This window comes from Aethalodelphis obliquidens, unplaced genomic scaffold (genome assembly GCF_003676395.1).
Source record: "Aethalodelphis obliquidens isolate GAN/ISIS:26980383/991018 unplaced genomic scaffold, ASM367639v1 scaffold6, whole genome shotgun sequence".
Taxonomy (NCBI): Eukaryota; Metazoa; Chordata; class Mammalia; order Artiodactyla; family Delphinidae; genus Aethalodelphis; species Aethalodelphis obliquidens.
In genome coordinates, this window is record NW_020837950.1 from 12,505,590 (window position 1) to 12,527,570 (window position 21,981).

Below are 21,981 nucleotides of genomic sequence, written 5' to 3' on the forward strand. Positions count from 1 at the left end.
ATAAGCTACTGAAAGGTTTTAAGTAGGAAAGTGACATGGTCCTATTTGTGTTTTAGGCAGAACATTAGGTGAGTCTCTAAAATGAAGAATGAAAGGAAGAGAGTTAAGGTTAGGGACAAAGTGACCAGTCTACCCCAACAGACCAGTTAAAATCACAACGTAGATATACGATACTTTCAAAATCAACTGTCTTACTACTTAGTAGATAAGAAGTCCTTAGCTTCTGATATTATTAGGTACTCTCAGAATTATACTCAATAAATTGTGCTTCAGGTAGGTTAAATACAGAAATATTTATTTCTCATTAGAGAGCAAGAAAAGGTAAGAAAGTAAGATACCTCTATGCCTAGAAGTCCAGGATACTGTAGGTTTGGAAATCAGGTTTTAGAGAAGGCAGTTATTCTTATGTCTTCTATTAGAAATAAATATTTCTAGCCAGAAATAGTAATTTCTTTTTTTTCACTTTTTATACTCTTTGGTGGCTGACTCTTCTACCAAAGAACTAGGAGAGAAATGTAGTGATAAAATTTGAAGCCATTTCTTTAGCTAAAACAAATGAGGGGAGGTGTATTGAGATCAGATATATTTAAAAAATGGGCTTCTATTTCTATATCTTATTACTTGTAATCGTGCTAAAAATTAACAAAAAAAAGGATGCAACTAACAGGTCCTGAGGAAACAAGACCTTAGGTCATAAAATATAAAAATATTACTAACATTTTCTCATTTTTTTGATAATCAGTAACAATCCAACAAATAATTTTAAGTCTCTATGTTTTAACCTTGGTTCTTTCCTCTTCCTGGAAATGATGATAAAACATTTTAAGTGAGTAAAGGTATGCAACAAACAACTTTTATTTAATAACCATAAGGGCTTCATTTTATGGAAGAAAGGCCTGAAAAAGATACTATGTATTTAGTATTTGAGTGGTGGCTCTATCCAAATTTGTTTACTCTATTTAGAGCAGATAAGAAGCAAGAAAGCACCTCTTTCTAAATGCATTCTAGTTTTCAGCAGTTTACCAAGATAAGAAGGAAGTAAAAGTAAGGAAAAATCAGTAGAAGAAATGGAAAGAATTATTTAGGGAAACATGAGAGAGACCATACAACTTTTAAAAGACCATATACTTTTAAAGCTATATGAACCACCAGATTTTGATGACATTGAATATTCATATAAAATTTATTCACTCAAAATGATAACTAGAAATTTATAGTATCTGCACATTAGAATAAAAGACTAACAATGTTGAGCTATTTATATTTAGAGCTATGATAAAAAGAGACTATTTAAAAAGGTTGTTTACATCACTCAGAGTTATTTCTCTCATGATTTCTATGTATCTTTAAGTTGGACAAGATATAGCTTAATACATTTAATTTATTGTGTTTTAAGTGGAACCTTAAATATTTCCTTACTTTCCGCTTAGTACTGCCACACCTACTGTGCTTCTGGGAGTGGACATAGTGGCAACAAAATTCCACTGGCGAGCCTGAGGGTCCCATCTTTCCACTGTATTCAGATAGCTCCAACCATCATGCCCTCCTACTGCATACATAGGACCTTCCAATACAGCCACACCTACAAGGAGACAGGAAAGAAGCAATGACTTAAAAATCTTTTAACTGAAATGTAAGTACAATGAACCTTTAACATGCAAATTTAACTAGGCAAAAATTTATGATAAAGATATCTGGCTTCCTCATAGCTCTTCTTGGTAGATAGGTGGGTGGGTGAGGGGGAGCAATAGCACTGTAGCTCTTAAAAGTTTTAGAGGTAGGCCTTCCCTGGTGGCGCAGTGGTTGAGAGTCTGCCCGCCGATGCAGGGGACACGGGTTTGTGCCCTGGTCCGGGAAGATCCCACATGCCGCGGAGCGGCTGGGTCCATGAGCCATGCCGCTGAGCCTGCGCATCCGGAGCCTGTGCTCCGCAACGGGAGAGGCCACGGCAGCAAGAGGCCCGCGTACCGCGAAAAAAAAAAAAAAAGTTTTAGAGGCAGTATTTTGAGGTCCAACAGGGGAAAGGTATTTTAAAAAAATACAAGATGCACACATTGCCATACTTAAAACATTTTTCAATAATTTGGATTTATAATATATTAGAAAACAGCAATTTTATTCTTTTCTCCCTTTAATTCAAATTCATAAGATTTTGCTGTAGATTAGATACCACAATCCACTGGCGTGTTTCATCGCGAGGGAACCAAGCCAAATTTCATTTATTCAACAAATAGCTATTGAGTTTCTACTAAGTGTCAGGCACTTAGTAGAACGTAATAGATAAGGCCTCTGCCCTGATGGACCTAATATTTTATTTTATTTTAATCATTTATTTATTTTTGGCTGCTTTGGGTCTTCGTTGCTGCACGCAGGCTTTCTCTAGTTGTGGAGAGCGGGGCCCACTCCTCATTGCAGTGCGCGGGCCTCTCACTGTGGTGGCTTCTCTTGCTGCAGAGCACAGGCTCAGCAGTTGTGGCACACAGGCCTAGTTGTTCCGTGGCATGTGGGTTCTTCCTGGGCCAGGGCTCGAACCCGTATCCCCTACACTGGCAGGCAGATTCTTAACCACTGTGCCACCAGGGAAGCCTCGACCTAACATTTTAGTTAGGAAACAGATACAAAGTATATTTCAGGCATTGATAAGTGCTAACAAGAAATAAAAGTAGTGGGACTTACCTAGTGGCACAGTGGATAAGAATCCGCCTGCGAATGCAGGGGTCACGGGTTCAATCCCTAGTCTGGGAAGATCCCATATGCCAAGGAGCAATTAAGCCCGTGAGCCACAACTACTGAGCCTGCGCTCTAGAGCCCGCGTGCCACAACTACTGAGCCCGTGTGCGGCAACAACCGAAGTCTGAGCGCCTAGAGCCCGTGCTCCGCAACAGGAGAAGCCACCGTAATGGGAAGCTCGCTTACCGCAACGAAGAGTAGCCTCCGCTTGCCACGACTAGAGAAAGCCCTCGTGCAGCAACAAAGACCCAACAGACAAAAATAAATAAATAAATATATCTTAAAAAAAAATTTAGGGCTTCTCTGGTGGTGCAGTGTTTGAGAGTCCGCCTGCCGATGCAGGGGATGCGGGTTCGTGCCCCAGTCCGGGAGGATCCCACATGCCGCAGTGCGGCTGGGCCCGTGAGCCATGGCCGCTGAGCCTGCGCGTCCGGAGCCTCTGCTCCGCAGTGGGAGAGGCCACAGCAGTGAGAGGCCTGCGTACCGCAAAAAAAAAAAAAAAAGGAGCAAAGTAAAAGAGTAGAGAGGATCAAGGGAGACCTCTCAGATAAAGTGACATTTGAACAAAAATGTGAATGAAGTTAGGAAACCAGACATGAATGTATCTGGGGGAGAAGAAGGTGAGATAAAGAGAACAGTATGTACAAAGGTCCTGAGGCATGCTTAGTGCGTCTGTGGTACATACAGCAAGGAGCCCAGTTGGCTGTGGAGGGTGAGTAAGGGGGACAGTGTAGGAGATGAGAGGAAGGGTGGAGTCAAATCACATGGTGGTCGGGACTATTGTAAGGATTTTGGATTTTATTCTAAATGAGATGGAAAGCCAGCAGAGGTTTTGAGAAGAGGTATGATATGACCATAGTCAGGTGAGATATAAATATGTATCACCTGAAGGCCAAAACACAAATATTGTGATACGAAGACATTTACTTTTGTGAAATCATGGCCAGATGACATAGTCACCATTCATGTATGACCAAAACCAACGTATCATTCCACTCATTTGTGTTCTGCCAGTACTGGTTATAGGAGATCTATCTATCTATCTAATCTATCTCCAATTATATATAATACATATTCAATTATATATATGTGTGTGAGTATAATTAATTTAAAATTTACTTACATAAAGATTTCTTTTATAAGTTCAAATTTAAAACATTATTTATTATAAGGTAAATAATATTACAAGGTAAATAGTTACAACAAAGCTGTTTTGAATGACACAAAAATGGAAATAAAGGTTTAAAGAAGACACTTTGAGTGATATGATCATTCTCCTCTGAACTTGCTGCAGTTCAATAAAGTCTTTTGTATGGTACCTAGAACTAATGATAGTATTCCATGCACAATCACATCTGCACAAGACATAGCTGGATCATGGGCATTCTCATTCTATGTAATAATATATCTATAAGATTTATCTTAAGTTAGAATTGATTTTCTTTTCCCCATAGTAGGGGAAAGTTTGCAATTGAATCACACTTTTGACCCTGGATTTTATGGTCAACACAAATTTGTAAGTCCTGTTCATGTTGCTTTTAAGATATATCTTCCCGTTCTGTGCCTACATAATAGTTGATTTTATGGACTCAAGAGTAATGTGTTATGGTTTTCTTTGTTAAATTTCATATAGTTAATTTTAAGCTCTTCTCTCAGTACCTTAGCCCCACTGTCTGGTTTTACTCACTTACCTAACTTGGAATTTAAGATCATCTTTCATTGAAACCTAAATGCAACTAGTAGAAACCCTTGTCTCTTTGATTTTTTGCTGTATCCACTACCATACCAATCTTCATGCCTAGATATTTTTCATTGGCCTTTTGGGCAACCTCTACTGAGGTGCTCAGTATTAATAAATTGAGTATAGTAGAAACCTATGCTATCCAAACTCAACTATCCTTTCACTGCTACTCATTCATCTTTTAACTCATCTTTTATGATAACCTATCAAATTCTTTATTTCAACTATTTTAAACATTTTCCAAATTGTGATAAATTGACGATAAGGTCACATATTCTTCCTTTCCCAGAATACATGCTTATTTTCAATGTGATTCTTGTAGGTCCTCCCATCAAGAGGAGGAGTCTATTTCTCTATCCTTTGAATCTGGGCTTGGCCATGTGACTTGTTTTGGCCAATGGGATGTTAGCAAACATGAGGCAAGCAGAAGCTTGAAAAGTGTTTGTGCATTGGAGCATGCCTTCTCTTCCTGCTTTTGAAACCCTGTGACTGCCAACATTTGCAGAAGCCTGGTCTAGCCTGAATGACTAGCATCATATGGCCCAGTTGCCTCTGCTGCCCAGGCTGACAGCCTGTCTACCAGTACCCACGTGAGTGAGGCCATTCTAGATCAACCAGCCAACCAGCCTGCCTGCCCAACCTAGATTCATGAGAAAACCCAGCAGAAATCTTCTAAGACAGTCCAGACCAGAAGAACTGCCCAGCTGATACACAGGTCCATGAGCTAAATAAATGGTTCTTGGTTTAAGCCTCCAAGTTTTGAAGTGGCTTGTTGTGCAGCAAAATCTGGACGATACACATACATTGCAAGCCTCATCTTTCTCATCTTTGTATACCTACAGAACACAGAGCATGGCATATAGCACACACTAATCAATATCTGCTCAGTGAATTACTGAATTAAAGAAAAAAAAGCCTCTATCATTACATTCTCTGTGCCACCTCAAAATTTTTCTGCATCGTACTCATTTCTGCTTAAAAACTAAGGGATATAGTTGAAAAACAATAATGCTAAAGGTTTTTAAGTAAGTATGCATTTCAATTAGGTTAGATAACACTAATTGTCAACATAGAACCCACATGTCAAAAGGTGGCTTGTCAGTCCATCATGGTACACCACAATTCTTAAATATTCATGTTTTCACTTGTGCTGGTTGCACAATATACATTTATGTACAGGCTTGTTTTCTCTGCTTCTGCTTCTGCTTCTGACAGGGAGCATGTGCAGGAACGCTTGGTGACTGCTGTCGGCCCAGCAGCTGCCACACTGCTCTTCTGCCTGGTAAAGAATGTGAAAATGCCATGCAAGCCTAGGGTATGATCTTATGAATGAATCTGCAGTTATGCTTACCAAGGCCATGCCTATGTGTAGACATAGGAGGCATCACACTCCAAGTTTTTGTTTTGGGGTTGTAGCATTCTACAGTATTCAAAGTCTTCAGTCCATCTCTTCCTCCAACCACATACAGTTTGTCATCTAACACTGCAACGCCGAACTGCAGCCTCCTCCCATTCATATTGGCTACAGGAGTCCACATATTTGTACGGAGATCATATTTTTCAATGCTTGTTGCTCCTTAATAGTGATAGATAGAAGTTAGGCAAATAAAAAGCTCACCATGCTTGAGTGTTTTATGAAATTAGACATACAAAAGTATATTGTTAGCAGTGACAGTAATACATTTAATAAATTACAATAAGCCCCTGCATGAGCTCGTCCTTGCTTGTATCTCTGTCCTCATCTCCTACTATTCTCTAGTACCAGAGTACACCTGGCTCTGGTACTAAGAGGTCAAATGAGAAAGGATTATCTGTAAAAGGGGGCTGAGTAGCAACAGCCAGAAGTGGGAGGAAAGCAGGGTAGTTTAGCACCGTGGAAGCCAAAGTAAAAAAGTGTATAGCTGCTGAGAGTATCAAGCAAGATGAAGACTAAAAAGTATGACTGGATTTAGCTGCATGGAGGTCACTGATGACTTTAGGCAGGGTCCCTTGTTTGAGCAGTTGAGACATGATTGAGAGGTGAGGAAATGGAGACAGTGAGCATAGACGATTCCTCTAAGAAGTCTGGCTACAAAAAGGAAGAGAGAGATAAGAATTACTCAGTGGAGGGAGGTTTCGTTTTGTTTTGCTTTTAAAAGTAGAAAAACTTGAGTCAATGGGAAGGATCGAGTTGTGGGGAAGGAAGATGAAAATACAGGAGATGAAGGGATCCTCATTAATGGTGGGAGGTTCCTGAAGAGGCAGGAAAGGGCAGTATCAGGGCACAGGGGAGGGGCTTTGATAGGAGGAGGGAGAGGATACACACTCCACTGCAACCAGGAAAAAGACAAGAGCATAAGTGTACATCAAGTGCTTTGGGAGCTGTGAGAGTGGAAAGTTTAGGGAATAACTGCTGGACAGTGTCTACATTTTTTTCAAGAATTAGAAGAGCCGAGGAACTCTTCTGTTCTCTTTATGAGGTAAGAATAGTGGAATTAAGAAAAAAAAAGACCCACTCCTCTAAAACAAACAAACACCCAACCCCCAGGTATGAAGAGTTCAATTAGTATCTACTTTACTTCTGTCTTCTAAGCTTCTAATACAACATGCTATCAGTGCTATTCTTACAAAATTACAATCAAGACAAACATTTATTCTAAAGTATTTGCTACAATTAGGTCACCAGAGCACAGATGCTATTGATATCTCCTAAAATTTATAGTTTTGCCATATACATATATGGCAAGAAACCTTTGAAGGTTTATATATATGTGTGTGTGTAAATATATGCATATATATAAAATATATTTTTCTTATATATTTGAGTTTTATTTTTTATTTACTTTACAAAAATTTTAAGTTATTTGCAATAAATACCAAGTCTTTTTCCATCTTTGCATTCTCAGTGGCATATAATAGACTCCACTGTATACAGTAGCTGTTCAAAAACATTTTTGAGGACTTCCGTGGTGGCGCAGTCGTTAAGAATCCGCCTGCCAATGCAGGGGACACGGGTTCGAGCCCTGGTCTGGGAAGATTCCACATGCCGTGGAGCAACTAAGCCCGTGTGCCACAACTACAGAGCCTGCACTCTAGAGCCCATGAGACACAACTACTGAGCCTGCGTGCTGCAACTACTGAAGCCTGTGTGCCTAGAGCCCGTGCTCCGCAACAAGAGAAGCCACCGCAGGCTTCCCTGGTGGCACAGTGGTTGAGAGTCCACCTGCTGATGTGGGGGACACGGGTTCGTGCCCCGGTCTGGGAAGATCCCACATGCTGCGGAGCGGCTGGGCCCGTGAGCCGTGGCCGCTGAGCCTATGCTTCCAGAGCCTGTGCTCCGCAACGGGATAGGCCACAACAGTGAGAGGCGCATGTACCGCAAAAAAAAAAAAAAAAAAAAAAAAAGATGATGTGGTACATACATACAACGGAATACTACTCAGCCATAAAAAAGAACGAAATAATGCCATCTGCAGCAACATGGATGGACCTAGAGATTGTCATACTGAGTAAAGTAAGTCAGACAGAGAAAGACAAATATTGTATGACATCACTTATATGTGGAATCTTCAAAAATGGTACAAATGAACTTACAAAACAGAAACAGAGTTACAGATGTAGAAAACAATCTTATGGTTAACAGGGTGAAAAGGGGAGAGGGATAAATTGGGAGATTGGGATTGATACATACACACTATTATATATAAAATAGATAACTAGTAAGGACCTACTGTATAGCACAGGGAACTCTACTCAATACTCTGTAACGAGTATTACTCTTTTCTCTATATGGGAAAAGAATCTATAAAAGGAGTGGATATATGTATATGTATAGATGAATCACTCTGCTGTATACCTGAAACTAACATAACATTGTAAATCAACTATACTTCAATAAAAATTTTAAAAATATTCATTTTTCCATTCCTTCCAATAAAAGATTATTTAATACCTTTTGTTGAATCCATTCCTCCAACTGCAAATAATGTACCAACAGTTGACTTCCTAGGTTTTGTCCGAGGACTCTGTAACATGGGCCGTCTCTCTGGTAGTAGGTGATACTTCATTGCTTCCATAATTAGTTTCTGACATTGTATATCATCTCGAAAAAGTGCATTATTTTCCATGTCTGCTAGGAACTAGAAGAAATAGTATGTGTATTGAATGCCCAAGAAAATAGTAAGGCTGAAAGAATAAACTAGTTCACAAATGGAAATGATCTCATTAAAAAAAAAATCCAAGGGACTTTCCTGGTGGTCCAGTGGTAAAGAATCTGCCTTCCAATGTAGGGAACGTAGGTTCAATTTCTGGTCAGGGAACTAAGATCCCATATGCCGTGGGGCAACTAAGCCCACGTGCCACAACTACTGAGCTTGTGTGAGCCTCAACTAGAGAGCCTGCATGCCGCAAACTACAGAGCCCACGTACCTTGGAGCCCACGCGACACAACTACAGAGAAGCCTGCGCACCACAAGGAAAGATCCTGCATGCCTCAATGAAGATCCTGTGTGCCGCAACTAAGACCCAATACGGCCAAAAAAATTAAAATAAATAAATTTTAAAAATTAAAAAATAAGATAAAGTGAAAAGTTAAAAAAAATCCAAGTCTGGACATCTATTTTTAACAAAAATATTCAACATTTACAAAATTTACATTTCATTGAAAAACAGAAACTGAGGAGAAGTGGTATGCTTTAAAATCTTAATAGTGCTTATCTCTGGGTAGTGGGGAAAGTGGTGTTTTAAATAATCTTTCTTTGTATGTTTCTATATTTTCCAGATTGTCTAAAATAAATCATTTTACTCTTTAAGTTAGAAATAGTTTTAACTGAAGAATAATAAGTAGGAGTTGACTAATTAGACTGCATTTATCTGACCTCTCTAAAGAATGTTCAACCAGCAACCAACAGCAAAAACAAAACTTGCCAATTTTTTTGAGCAGCAAAGAACTCCAAATGGTGATTTATTCTAAATGAATTAAAATTCCTTGTACTTCACTGAATCCTACTTTTTTACCTATGTAATTTTATGTAAATGCATAAATATGGTCATACCCTGCCTTTTAAAAAATTACTTTTTTTTTTGTACTTGGTTCTCCATCCCCCTCCCTGCCCCTTTATTGCCTTATTTCTTTCATTTAGGATACTGAGCCATATGAAATTAATTTTTAAACAGGAGATGAGTTGAGAAATATTTTTTCTTCCAAATGAATAGCTAGTTCTGTACTGGCACCACTTACTAAATAATTCCCTCCATTTCCAACTGAATTGAACCTTGGTCATAAATAGTCTCAGGATATATGAGATCTGCTCTTTAATCCTCTAATCTATTTGTCTATTCCTTTTCTAATACTATATTTTATTACAGCATCTATATGGCATTTCCTGCTTATATGATATAAATCTACCCTCACTATTCATTTTCCCAGTTTTCTTGGCTATTTTTTTTTTTTTTTTTGCGGTATGCAGGCCTCTCACTGTTGTGACCTCTCCCGTTGCGGAGCACAGGTTCCGGACGCGCAGGTTCAGCGGCCACGGCTCACGGGCCCAGCCGCTCTGCGGCATGTGGGATCTTCCCGGACCGGGGCACGAACCCGTGTCCCCTGCATCGGCAGGCAGACTCTCAACCACTGCGCCACCAGGGAAGCCCTTGACTATTTTTGAGTCTTTACTTTCCATATAAACTTAAGACAGATTTATCTAATTCCCCTTTGCCATCTTGATCCTGTTGGCATTCTAATATGAACTGCATTCAATTTATTGATTTTGGGAGAATTTACATTTTTATGATGCTAAGTCTTTTTGTTCAAGATGCCTTTCCACTGTTTATAGCTTTCTTTATATAGGTACTATTATGCCTTTTTAAATTAAATATGTTCATTTTATATTAAATGTATTAAATAATATATTAAATATATTTTAAAAATTATTTTTATTGCTATTGGAAATAGATTTTTGAATTTCCACTTTACATATCTTTTGTCATTGTATACTTGTATCATAACCTACAACTTTACCACATTCCCTTGTCAAACTCTAGCTATTAGGCATATAATCATAATAATCACCAAACAGGGATAGTTACATCTTTTTCTAATATGTATGCCAATTATTTCATTTTTATTTTATTATTGTAGTTGCTAAAACCTTCAAAGCAATGTTAAATAATTACGGTGATATAGAGTATCCATTTTTCTGGTTTAAATTGATATGTTTTTAGTGTTTCACTATTTAAGATAATAGTTACTGTAGCATTTAGTAATCCATCTTTATTATAGATAGGTTGTTTTCTTCTCTCCCTATTTTATGTTAGAGTTTTAAAATTAAGAATGGTTGCTAATTTTTTCCAGTATCTTTTATACATCTATTAATATGATTATTAGGCTTTTTCTCCTTGAAGTTACTGATATAATTACCTTGACAGATTTCCTAATTCTCAACCATTCTTGTATTCCTAGAAAAAGACCTTCCTGGTCATAGTGTATTATCCTTTTGATACACTGTAGGATTGTATTTGATAATATAAGGTATACTTTATATATTTTATAATTCACCATTTCAAGTATACAATTCAATGATTTTCAGTAAATTTACCAAGTTGCGCAACCATTATCATAAAACAGTTTTGGAACATTTTCATTACCCTGATTAGATCCCGCATGTCTGTTTACTGTTAATCTCTGTTCCTATCTCCTCTTCCAAGCACTAATCTGTCTCTGTAGATTTGCCCTTAGATGTTTCGTATAAAGAGAATCATACAATATGCGGTCTCTTGTATCTTGCTTTTTTCATTTAGCATGTTTTTGAGGTTAATCAATGTGTAGCATGTATCACTACTTCATTTCTTTTTACTGTTGAATAATAATTCATTGTATGGATACATCACATTTTGTCTATCCATTCACCAGTTGATGGACACTTATATTGTTTCCAGTTTTGGGCTATTAGGAATAAAGCTGCTAAGAACATTTTGTGTGCAAGTCTTTATGTGGATATATGTTTTCATTTCTCTTGGGTATATACCTAGGAGTAGAATTGCTGGGTCATGTCATAAACTTATGCTAACTTTTTAAGAAAGTGTCAAACTGTTTTCTAAGGTGGCTGCACTATTTATATTCACACCAGCAATCTATGAGCGTTCCTGTTTCTCCACATTCTCACCAACAATTATTACTATCTTCTCTTTTTAGCCACTTGAGTGGGTGGGAAATGCAGTTTTACTTTGCATTGCCTTAATGGCTAATAATGTTGAGGGTATGTTCATATTTTGATAATGGAAGAGAAGGAAGAGTCTCTAACAAAAGTCACTGTAAAATAGTTTGTGGCATTTGGAAACTGAGAACAGCATGCTAAAGGCAAAAAAGCCAAATTAAGACCTAAGTCTCAGGACCTAAGCCAGAGTATAAATTCTGGTATTAATTATTCTATATTATTCTGTGCATACAAAATATAGTTATACTTGCTGGAGAAGCCATTAATGAATATGCATTGAGTTGGTTCATTTAGATTAATCTTAGTGTTTATATTACTTCGGTTATATATAATTGCTTTAGTCCTTTGAAAAAAAAATGTGAAAAAATTATAGAAAGTAAAGTCTTGTGAGACTCAATAGTTACTGCAATATGAAGCAAAATATATTTCTTAGCATGCTGACATTATCTATAATTTTTGAACAAATGGAATTAATTATATTTAAGTAGAGAGATGAAATAATGGAAGGAAATATGCATCCATTAATCTAAGTATCAGATTAATCAAATCGAAGGTACCAGATATCATTTGGAAAATCATTCAGAAGGTACTGATAAAGCACTACAAAATACAGACTCTCATATACTCTTCATTTTAGGTGAATACTATGTACCTTCTCTGCCATAAAAGAATGGCAAATTATTAAAATGGAAACGTTTAGAAAATAGAAGAAACATTTTCCATTTGTAAATTTTTATCTTCACTCACATACTTGTTCACTATACGACTATTTCACTAAAACTGTCCCTTCAACTACTACTGAGTGAAAAACAGAATGTGAATGATTTATGAACTCTACAGCCTTTAAAAGAAGTTTTTTTTTTACAAACTTGCAAAAAAAGTTTTTACAAAACTTGTAAAATAAAATACTAAATATAAATACTGACTCGTTTTATATTTCTGAATTTTAGTAAAAAACAATAATGAGAATTGAGAACAGAATAGTGGAGACCAAGACACTTGTAATACAGGGTAACCATTGGGAACTTTAAGAATTTAGGTGCCAAAATCTTTAAAATAATGTCCTAATGCAGTTGACCCTTGAACAACGTGGATACAAAACACACAGGTCCACTTATACACAGATATTTTTCAGTAGTAAATACCACGGTATTACACAGTCCACTGGTTGAATCCACAGATATAGAGGAACCTCAGATATGGAGGTTATACGTTATACACAGATTAATCCCCATGCTGTTCGAGGGCCAACTGTATTTCTATGCACATTATTTAAAATGGGATCAAACAGAAAAGTCTGAAATGCTTTCGAAGGTAAAATAAAACTACACACACACTTGTCTTCTGGATTATTCAGAGTTTAAAAAAAAAGCCACACTAAAATGATCATTTGGATGAGGATTACAATGATATATATGATTTCTTATATCATTTTAAGGAGACACTACAATAAAATTACTATATGTCAGTTGAACTCTTTCTAGTTAGGGTAAATAGAATGTTTCTTATCAACGGAGTAGGGTAAAACCTCATTGAAAAAGGAATTATTTCACAAAAATAAACTCATTAGGTAACTGGATCTAATGTCAATTAAAAAAATTAGTCATTTATTTGATAGGCACTAGACTTCTTTTGTTTTCATTTTTCACTTTTGTTTTTTATTGAAATATAATTGACAGAGAACATATTAGTTTCAGGTGTACAACATAATGATTTGAGATATATATATATATATATATATATATATATATATATATATATATGAAAATGATCACCACAATAAGTCTAGTTAACATCCACCCCCACAGAGTTACAATTTTTTGGTGTGTGATGAGAACTTTTAAGATCTTAGCAACTTCATCCTTTTCCTCTCTTTTAAAATAAAACATTCAGAATACAATCCAACATTTTCTTGATGATTTCAGAGTCTACTTCAATACTTCATCACTTGACAACTCTAAGTCTGCAAACTTGCCCTTTACTTTTAGCAAGGGAGAAAAAAAAAACCCTGCTAGTATCTCTAAATGCCATGATGGTGCAACAGAGTATTACCACTGCAGAAAAGAAAAACAGTGCTCCAAGAGGTGTTATTAACTTGTTTAAATTATACAGAGCAATGTGGCTTCCATCACAGCTACTCATCAAGCTAAGACAGTGGTTCTCAAACTTGAGTGGGCATCAGATGCACCTGAGGGCTTATTAAAATACAGCTGGCTTGTGTTTTAATAACCACCCCCAGAGTTTCAGATTCAGTAGGTGTAGACTGGGGGCCTAATAATTTTCATTTTAAACAATTACCCATGTGGTGCTGATCCTATAGTTGGGGATCACACTTTGAGAACCATTGGGCTAATCCAGTGGTTTTTCCATCCTTATCTGTCTTCTCTGTAGCATCTGATGATGTTAAAATTTCCTCCTTCCCTGGTGGTGCAGTGGTTAAGAATCCGCCTGTCAATGCAGGGGACACGGGTTCGATCCCTGGTCTGGGAAAATCTCACATGCCGCGGAGCAACTAAGCCCGTGCGCCACAACTACTGAGCCTGCGCTCTAGAGCCCGTGAGCCACAACTACTGAAGCCTGCGGGCCTAAAGCCCGTGCTCTGCAACAGCAGAAGCCACCGCAATGAGAAGCCCATGCACTGCAACGAAAAGTAGCCCCCTCTCGCCACAACTAAAGAAAGTCCACGTGGCAAAGGAGACCCAATGCAGCCCCCCTGCAAAAAAAATTTCCTCCTTCTAGAACTTGCAATCTCTTTTTAATGGTACTACAGGTATTTAGGCAGCTTTGGGACTACCACTAAATATTAGTAATTCTTAGGGTTCCACCCCTAGTACCCTCATGTTCTCTTTGATCAGTGTCACTCTCTTCCCCTTGGCTTCAACAACATAAATAAGTAGTTTTCAAAACTTCTTAGACTCTAAGAGGATTCAAGGTGTCGAGAAGCTCTGGGAACATGGTTCTTCTACTTTCTTCCCCACCTTCAAAATCAGCTCTTCATCCTGTATTCTGTCTTAATCAACAGCACCTTCATCAACCTAGTTGCACAAATCAGAATTATTCTGGACCCTTCTTTTTTTTTTCTTTTTTACCCCACACCATTCAGTTGGTCATTAAGTTGCATCAATTCTACCTTCTAAATAGCTCTTGATTCTGGTAATTAATTTCTCTACCTCCACTTCCAGAAAGTGATTAATTCACTGGTCTGAATCCAATAGCCTTCCTAGTGTATTTCTACTTTGACTCCTCCCATCCATTCTCTGCAATGCAGTTATAGGATCTTTCTAAACTAAAAGGATAATTATGCCATTCCCTACTTAAAACCCTTTAGTGCTTCCTCACTGCTTTTAGGATAAAATCCAAACACCTTGGCATGACTGAGTTCCTTCACGATCCGGTCTGTTTACCTCTCCAGACTCATCTCTCAACATTGCCCTTTTATTTCTGTACTCTAGCCATGCAAGCTATCTTCAAATTCCAGAACACGAATTTGCTCATGGCTCTATAACTAGAACCCTTTCTTCCTTGGGCTATTATGCCCATTCTTTTGGGTGGCGAACTCAGCCTGCAAACTGACTGACACTTCAGAGGTTCTCCTAGCTTCCCGACCATCGGTCTGGGTGGGCCACTCCAATTATTTTCATAATACCATGTTTATGTATAGATCACAGCCTTCATCTCATTATATTGTAATTACTGATTTATTTATTTTTTATTTTTTTATTTTTTTGTGGTACGCGGGCCTCTCACTGTTGTGGCCTCTCCCGTTGCGGAGCACAGGCTCTGGATGTGCAGGCTCAGCAGCCATGGCTCACGGGCCCAGCCGCTCCGCGGCATGTGGGATCTTCCCGGACTGGGGCACGAACCCGTGTCCCCTGCATCGGCAGGCAGACTCTCAACCACTGCGCCACCAGAGAAGCCCCGATTTATTTTTTAATCTATTTCTTCCTCCACCTGATGTCCCTCCCCCCACCTCGCAAATTTACACAAAGTACATTCAAAAGGCAGAATAGTTCAGTGGAAAAGGCATAGAACTTTATTTGGGTTCAAGTCCTACCTCTGTTTCATAACTCTAATATATGATGTTAGCCAAGTATCAAAGCCAAAGAAAACTAAAACGCAGAAGGGATTTATGCAATCACTTTGCGATTTTGCGCATATGGTTTTACTTTTTTGGTCTGTTACTTCATTTGTACAACAGGTGTTAGACTAAATGTTCTCCAAAGTGCCTTTCAACTCTAAGATCTTATGGCTATGATTATCAGCAGTATCCTGGATAAAAGAAAATTTAAAGATCTCTTAGAGTCATGCAAATATAGTATCATAAATATTTGAAGCTACAGGATGGAAGTAAATTGTCAGGTTACTTAATTGCACAGATTCTTTTCAAAGTCCACTAGGATTTTTCAGATTTTATTTTCTTTCATTTAGAAAAGGATAAGAAAAAAATTCTGTTGTATATCAGCAAAAATAGTCCTCTCATCTTTAAATCTGATTTTAAGAGAAATGTTTTATGATGTTATTGTTCCTGAATTGTCACCAGTTCGTGTAGTTTCACTCCTATGAATTCAAACAATATTCTATCTGTAAAGAGAGGTCTTTCTTATAAAGCATCAGCACTGATTTTTGTTTCTATAAGGTAGAGAACAAACAGTAACTTTTGCTCACAACAGATGGAAATAATATATAATGCTCAAGATAAATACAAATAAAATTAAACTCATGGCACTTTAAACAACAACAACAACAAAAAATCTGATCTCAAGCAGTAACAACTCATTCTTTCTTTACTTTCAAGGACTCTATTTAAGGCCTCAAAATAAGTAGCAAAATATGCAGAGGAAATTTTTGTATATTCCAGCTGAAACTGTAAAAAGGGGAAACTACGCATGTAAATATGTTACTGATTGCTTTGAATATACCAACTAGATATCTCAATTCTAAAATAATGGTAATAATTATACTAAATTATTTATAACACATTTTATTTCACAGAGCACTTTTCTGATCCTCATAAAAATCCTGTGAGATAGAAAGGATGTTATCTCCACTTGACAGATGAAGAAACCGAGGTAAGTGAATTTGCCAAGTCACCGAGTTTTAGGATGTCAGAGCCAGAACTATTAACATGTTATTAATTTATATACCATCAGAATCCAGCATTTAGTGGATACTTAATAAATGTGTGGCAAATGAATTAATCTAAATTTTCTGGTTCCTAGAGTCCAGTGTTTCTTTCATTAGCAGCTTTATTAATTCTTCAGTTGCTAGGATAGGTCTGCAGTTGCTAGGATAGGTCTGCAGCTGAGTCAAATAAAATTACTAACCTCAAAGCAACAATGTTACTTAATGGATGCAATTTAGATAGTCAGACCTTCTGGGTTGAAAACAAACAGAATTTTATTTTTGCTACTTTTCACCTTAACATTTCATAGGAACATATATAAAATAACCATATTGAATAGAATAAATAAGCTCATATTAATGTAATTAATAGATAAGCTCATATTAATATAATTAGCATAAAGTGAATACAGTAGTCCCTCAGTATTCTGGGGACACGGGGTTGGTTCCAGGATTTGTGTGGATACAACATTTCACCTCAAATATGTAGTATTTGCAGATAACATCTACACAGTCTCCTGTGTACTTTAAATCATCTCTGGATTACCTACAATACCAAATACAATGCAAATGCTATGTAAATAGTTGTAAATGCAACGCAAATGTTATGTAATAGTTGCTGGTACAGGACAGCTTCAAGTTTTGCATTTTGGAATTTTCTGGAATTTTTAAAAAAGTATTTTCAATCTACACTTCGCTGAAATTGAGATGTGGAGCCCACAGATGTGGAAGGCTGACTACTCAAAGTTGCAGCAACTACTGTTGTTGAAATTATGACATTGATTTTAAATAATCAAAAATAGTTTACCTGTGGCGCAAGGAGAGGTAGCCTAATATAAGCCAAAAGTTTACTGAGATCTTTCCGTCTCTCTTCCAAATCATGACGGACCCAAGTAAGAAGTGCATTCAATATTGTCTCCTCACTAGGAATGTTCATGTCATCACTGGCCAAGAGCTTTGCAATTTCACTGGCTGGTAATAACACAAATTCCTGGTTTCGAATTACTTCCATGAAATGTTCCTAGAGGGAAAAAGAGCATATAATTGATATTGTTTCTTCTGTCCATCACAGTTTAAAAGAAACTAAACATTTTTTAATTAGATGCCAAAACACAGTTTACACTTCAGCCCTTCCTTACAAAGTATTATTGCCTGCAAGGGAAAAAACACAGCAGAAAATAACATTTAAACTGCAATTATGTTGTTAAAATTCTTATTTCTGTGTAAGTAGAATTAAAGTGTTGTATCATTTATTACAATTAAAAAATAAATTTGGGACTTTTAGGTATTGCTTTGCTCAAGTTAGGGAATAGTTCTGGCAAGTCTTTCAAAGGAAGATAGAAAAAATGACACAGGGCTTCCCTGGTGGCGCAGTGGTTGGGAGTCCGCCTGCCGATGCAGGGGACACAGGTTCGTGTCCCGGTCCGGGAAGATCCCACATGCCGCAGAGCGGCTGGGCCCGTGGGCCGTGGCTGCTGGGCCTGCGCGTCCGGAGCCTGTGCTCCGCAACGGGAGGGGCCACAGCGGTGAGAGGCCCGCGTACCGCAAAAAAAAAAATGACACAGACACTTTGTATGATTAACATCAAAAGTGAGTTTAGATTTGTGGTGCAGAAGATTTTGGCCAAGAGGGGAGCGAAATACCTGGGTGAGAATGAAGTTATTTCTCTTACCCAGAAATGGCCTCTAGGGTGGCTAAATTTCCCAAGACCATTCTGAACCACAGAAGTCTTCTCAGACTGCCTGGGAAGAGAATGTGTCCTTAGAGCTATCCATGAGCCAAACCGGCCTTTAAAAGTATTTTAATATTATTTATAAGACCACCAAGGATTTTAGGTCTGATTTGAAAACTTTAATCTCTTCTTACCTGATTTATGTACAAAGTTCTTTTGGTCTCATAGAAAAACAGCCAAAACAAAAATGTTGACCTACAGTACACTAGGACTCCAGGGTCTTAGACCGAAGATAACTCAGTTCTGGCTACATTCTAGAATCAGTCTCTTTATAATTTGAAATGGAAGATAAAAATGCCCTTAGATAACTTTTACTAGGCTATTATGCTAAACAATCTAAAGAGAAAAGAAACAGTCTTCTGTTGTAAAAGGTTACAAGTCTTAATGCATGGGCTGCTTACACAGTTATAATACAAACGCAAATGCTACAAGTATTGTCCCTTAATGTTTTTCTTATGCTTCTTAACGTACTATGGCTGTCTCAGCATACAGTTTTAATAAAAAGAGCTAAGGCTGTTTAAATCAGAGCTATTTAAAAATAGCTCAAGCTATTTACATTAGAGCTGGAGATAAGGACTATCAACAATTATCTTCTATATTAAGATGAGAATTGTATTTTCCATATAGTGTCCAGTAACCCAAGTTAGGTACTGATCTAAGATATATCTTGGGTTGACATTTCACTCCTTTCCAAGAAATTCTTAAGAGGAAAACCATACATGAATAATTAACTACATTCAATTGCCTCAATTCATGATGATTTGTTAAAGATGCCCAAATGAATCTATTTTAATATGACTGATTATCATTTTTCAGAAATATATTTTAATAAAACCTCAGGGCTGGAATGGCTTCAAGCAAATTGTACTACTCAATTGTATACCGACATTATAAAATGATTTGGTAATACACAGCAAGAGCTATAAAAATGTTGAAGCTCTCAACTCGTAGTTATACAAGTAGTTTAATCCTTAGTAAATAATTCACAAGAGGGGGAAGAAAAAGCTGATGCTTCTCTAATGGTGCTTCTTTGTATTATTATTTATACTAGTAAAAAAATGGGAAATAGCTTAAATGTCCAGTTCTAGGGGGTTGTAACTCAATTGGCTATTTTTCAGGCATTAACAATTTTAGGGACAAAGACCACATAGATAAATGGAAAGATATTTATTATATAATGTTAGATGAGATTCTGAAGAAATCAAATATACATTTCTAATTGTTCAAAAGTATAGTGTATAGCACTGTCAACAGTTATACAACACTTGCCATACTTTCAAATGGAATTGCATTTTATCAATGAGAAAAAGATTATATAAATATTCATTTAATTAATAGTTTATTTGTTGATATATCTATTTCAGAACAATGCCCATTCCATTCTGGTATAATTTGTATTAAGTGAAAATGGAGTTTTTCAATACCTTATAGAAATACTACTGAACTCAAGGTTAAACACAAAGTGCTTTTCAAAAGTATTAATTTGGTTTTGAAGCAAGTATTTTAGCAAAATTCAATGTTTTTTACAGGTTTTCTAGAACAAGAAACAAAATTTAAAATTGTAAAATCAAATGTTTGTATTTATTTTATCAATCCACAATAACACTCAATATTTGTAATGACATAACCAGTCTTAAGATTTTTTTTTGTAGAAGTTACATGATGTCTTCCAGGTCACGTTCAGTGGCAGTCAGAACAAGAACAAAAGTTTCCAGATTTCAGGATTACAAGAAGGAACTTTTCATCCTTTTCTATTTGTATTCGTGCAGGATGAGTGAACATCCCAAGTATGTGCACTATTTGCTAATTGTGACAGTTGATTTCACTCTGTGGCATTGTGCTTACTTCATATTTTAAATCCATTTTACGATACAAACAGCTATCATGCTACCAAACACTTGCTAGCATTATGCTCTTTCCTCCTTTGGAATAGTTTTCAAGCACATGAAATTACTGAGGGATTTATTTAAATTGAAGACTGAATTTTGCTATACATTTTGATTCAGTTCCCACAGCAACAACTCAAATCACACAACCTGCCTCTAAATTACTTATTGTTATTAGAATTCAATTTCATGTCTCTGTTGAAACTGAATAATGTCAAATAATGGCCTTGGGGAGAAAAAAACTACCACAACTAACTGGCTATGAAAATAGCTTTATAAACATCGAGTTAATTAAAATTTAATTTATATCTAAGCCTTGAAGGAGCAACTGTGCCTCTACTGTAAAGAACAGCAATGACCTAAATGCATACAAATGTTTGCATGTGAATAAAACTCCTTCTTAGGTAAGAGATATTACGTAAATTATGTAATGATTACAAAGGAAAAAAATCCACCTTTATTTTATTTATATTTATCTTATTCGAAAAAATATTTGAACCTGAGCTGTAAAAGTTAAACTAAGAAATCTACAGGGAAGAATAAAGACTGGGGGGGAAGATAACTTCAACCACCAGAGGGCAGACAGCAGAAGCAAGAAGAACTACAATCTTGCAGCCTGTGGAACGAGAACAACATTCACAGAAAAACAGACAAAATGAAAAGGCAGAGGACTATGTTCCAGATGAAGGAACAAGAAAAAACCCCAGAAAAACAACTAAAAGAAGTGAAGATAGGCAATCTTCCAGAAAAAGAATTCAGAATAATGATAGTGAAGATGATCCAGGACCTCGGAAAAAGAATGGAGGCAAAGACTGAGAAGATGCAAGAAATGTTTAACAAAGACCTAGAAGAATTAAAGAACAAACACCTAGAAGAATTAAAGAACAAACAAACAGAGATGAACAATACAATAACTGACATGAAAAATACACTAGAAGGAATCAATAGCAGAATAACTGAGGCAGAAGAACGGATAAGTGACCTGGAACACAGAATGGTGGAATTCACTGCCGCAGAACAGAATAAAGAGAAAAGAATGAAAAGAAATGAAGACAGCCTAAGAGACCTCTGGGACAACACTAAATACACCAACATTTGCATTATAGGGGTCCCAGAAGGAAAAGAGAGAGAGAAAGGACCCGAGAAAATATTTGAAGAGATGATAGTCGAAAACTTCCCTAACATGGGAAAGGAAATAGCCACCCAAGTCCAGGAAGTGCAGCGAGTCCCAGGCAGGATAAACCCAAGGAGAAACATGCCGAGACACATAGTAACCAAATTGACGGAAATTAAAGACAAAGAAAAATTATTGAAAGCAGCAAGGGAAAAACAACAAATAACATACAAGGGAACTCCCATAAGGGTAACAGCTGATTTCTCAGCAGAAACTCTATAAGCTAGAAGGGAGTGGCATGATATACTTAAAGTGATGAAAGGGAAGAACCTACAACCAAGATTACCCTACCCAGCAAGGATCTCATTCGACAGAGAAATCAAAACCTTTACAGACAAGCAAAAGCTAAGAGAGGGCTTCCCTGGTGGTGCAGTGGTTGAGAGTCTGCCTGCTGATGCAGGGGACAT

The 21,981-nt window shown here is 37.0% G+C and overlaps 1 protein-coding gene across 1 annotated transcript in view; it reads right to left on the minus strand.

Annotated features, from left to right (window-relative positions):
• KLHL5 (kelch like family member 5) overlaps positions 1–21,981 on the minus strand; it is a 75,566-nt gene that overhangs the window by 11,981 nt on the left and 41,604 nt on the right. Inside the window, exons 6-9 of the mRNA XM_027103157.1 lie at positions 17,591–17,803; positions 8,403–8,589; positions 5,823–6,047; positions 1,420–1,582 (exon numbers count right to left, since the gene is read on the minus strand). Of these exons, the coding sequence (XP_026958958.1) occupies positions 1,420–1,582; positions 5,823–6,047; positions 8,403–8,589; positions 17,591–17,803 (788 nt within the window). The remainder of the gene's footprint in view (positions 1–1,419; positions 1,583–5,822; positions 6,048–8,402; positions 8,590–17,590; positions 17,804–21,981) is intronic.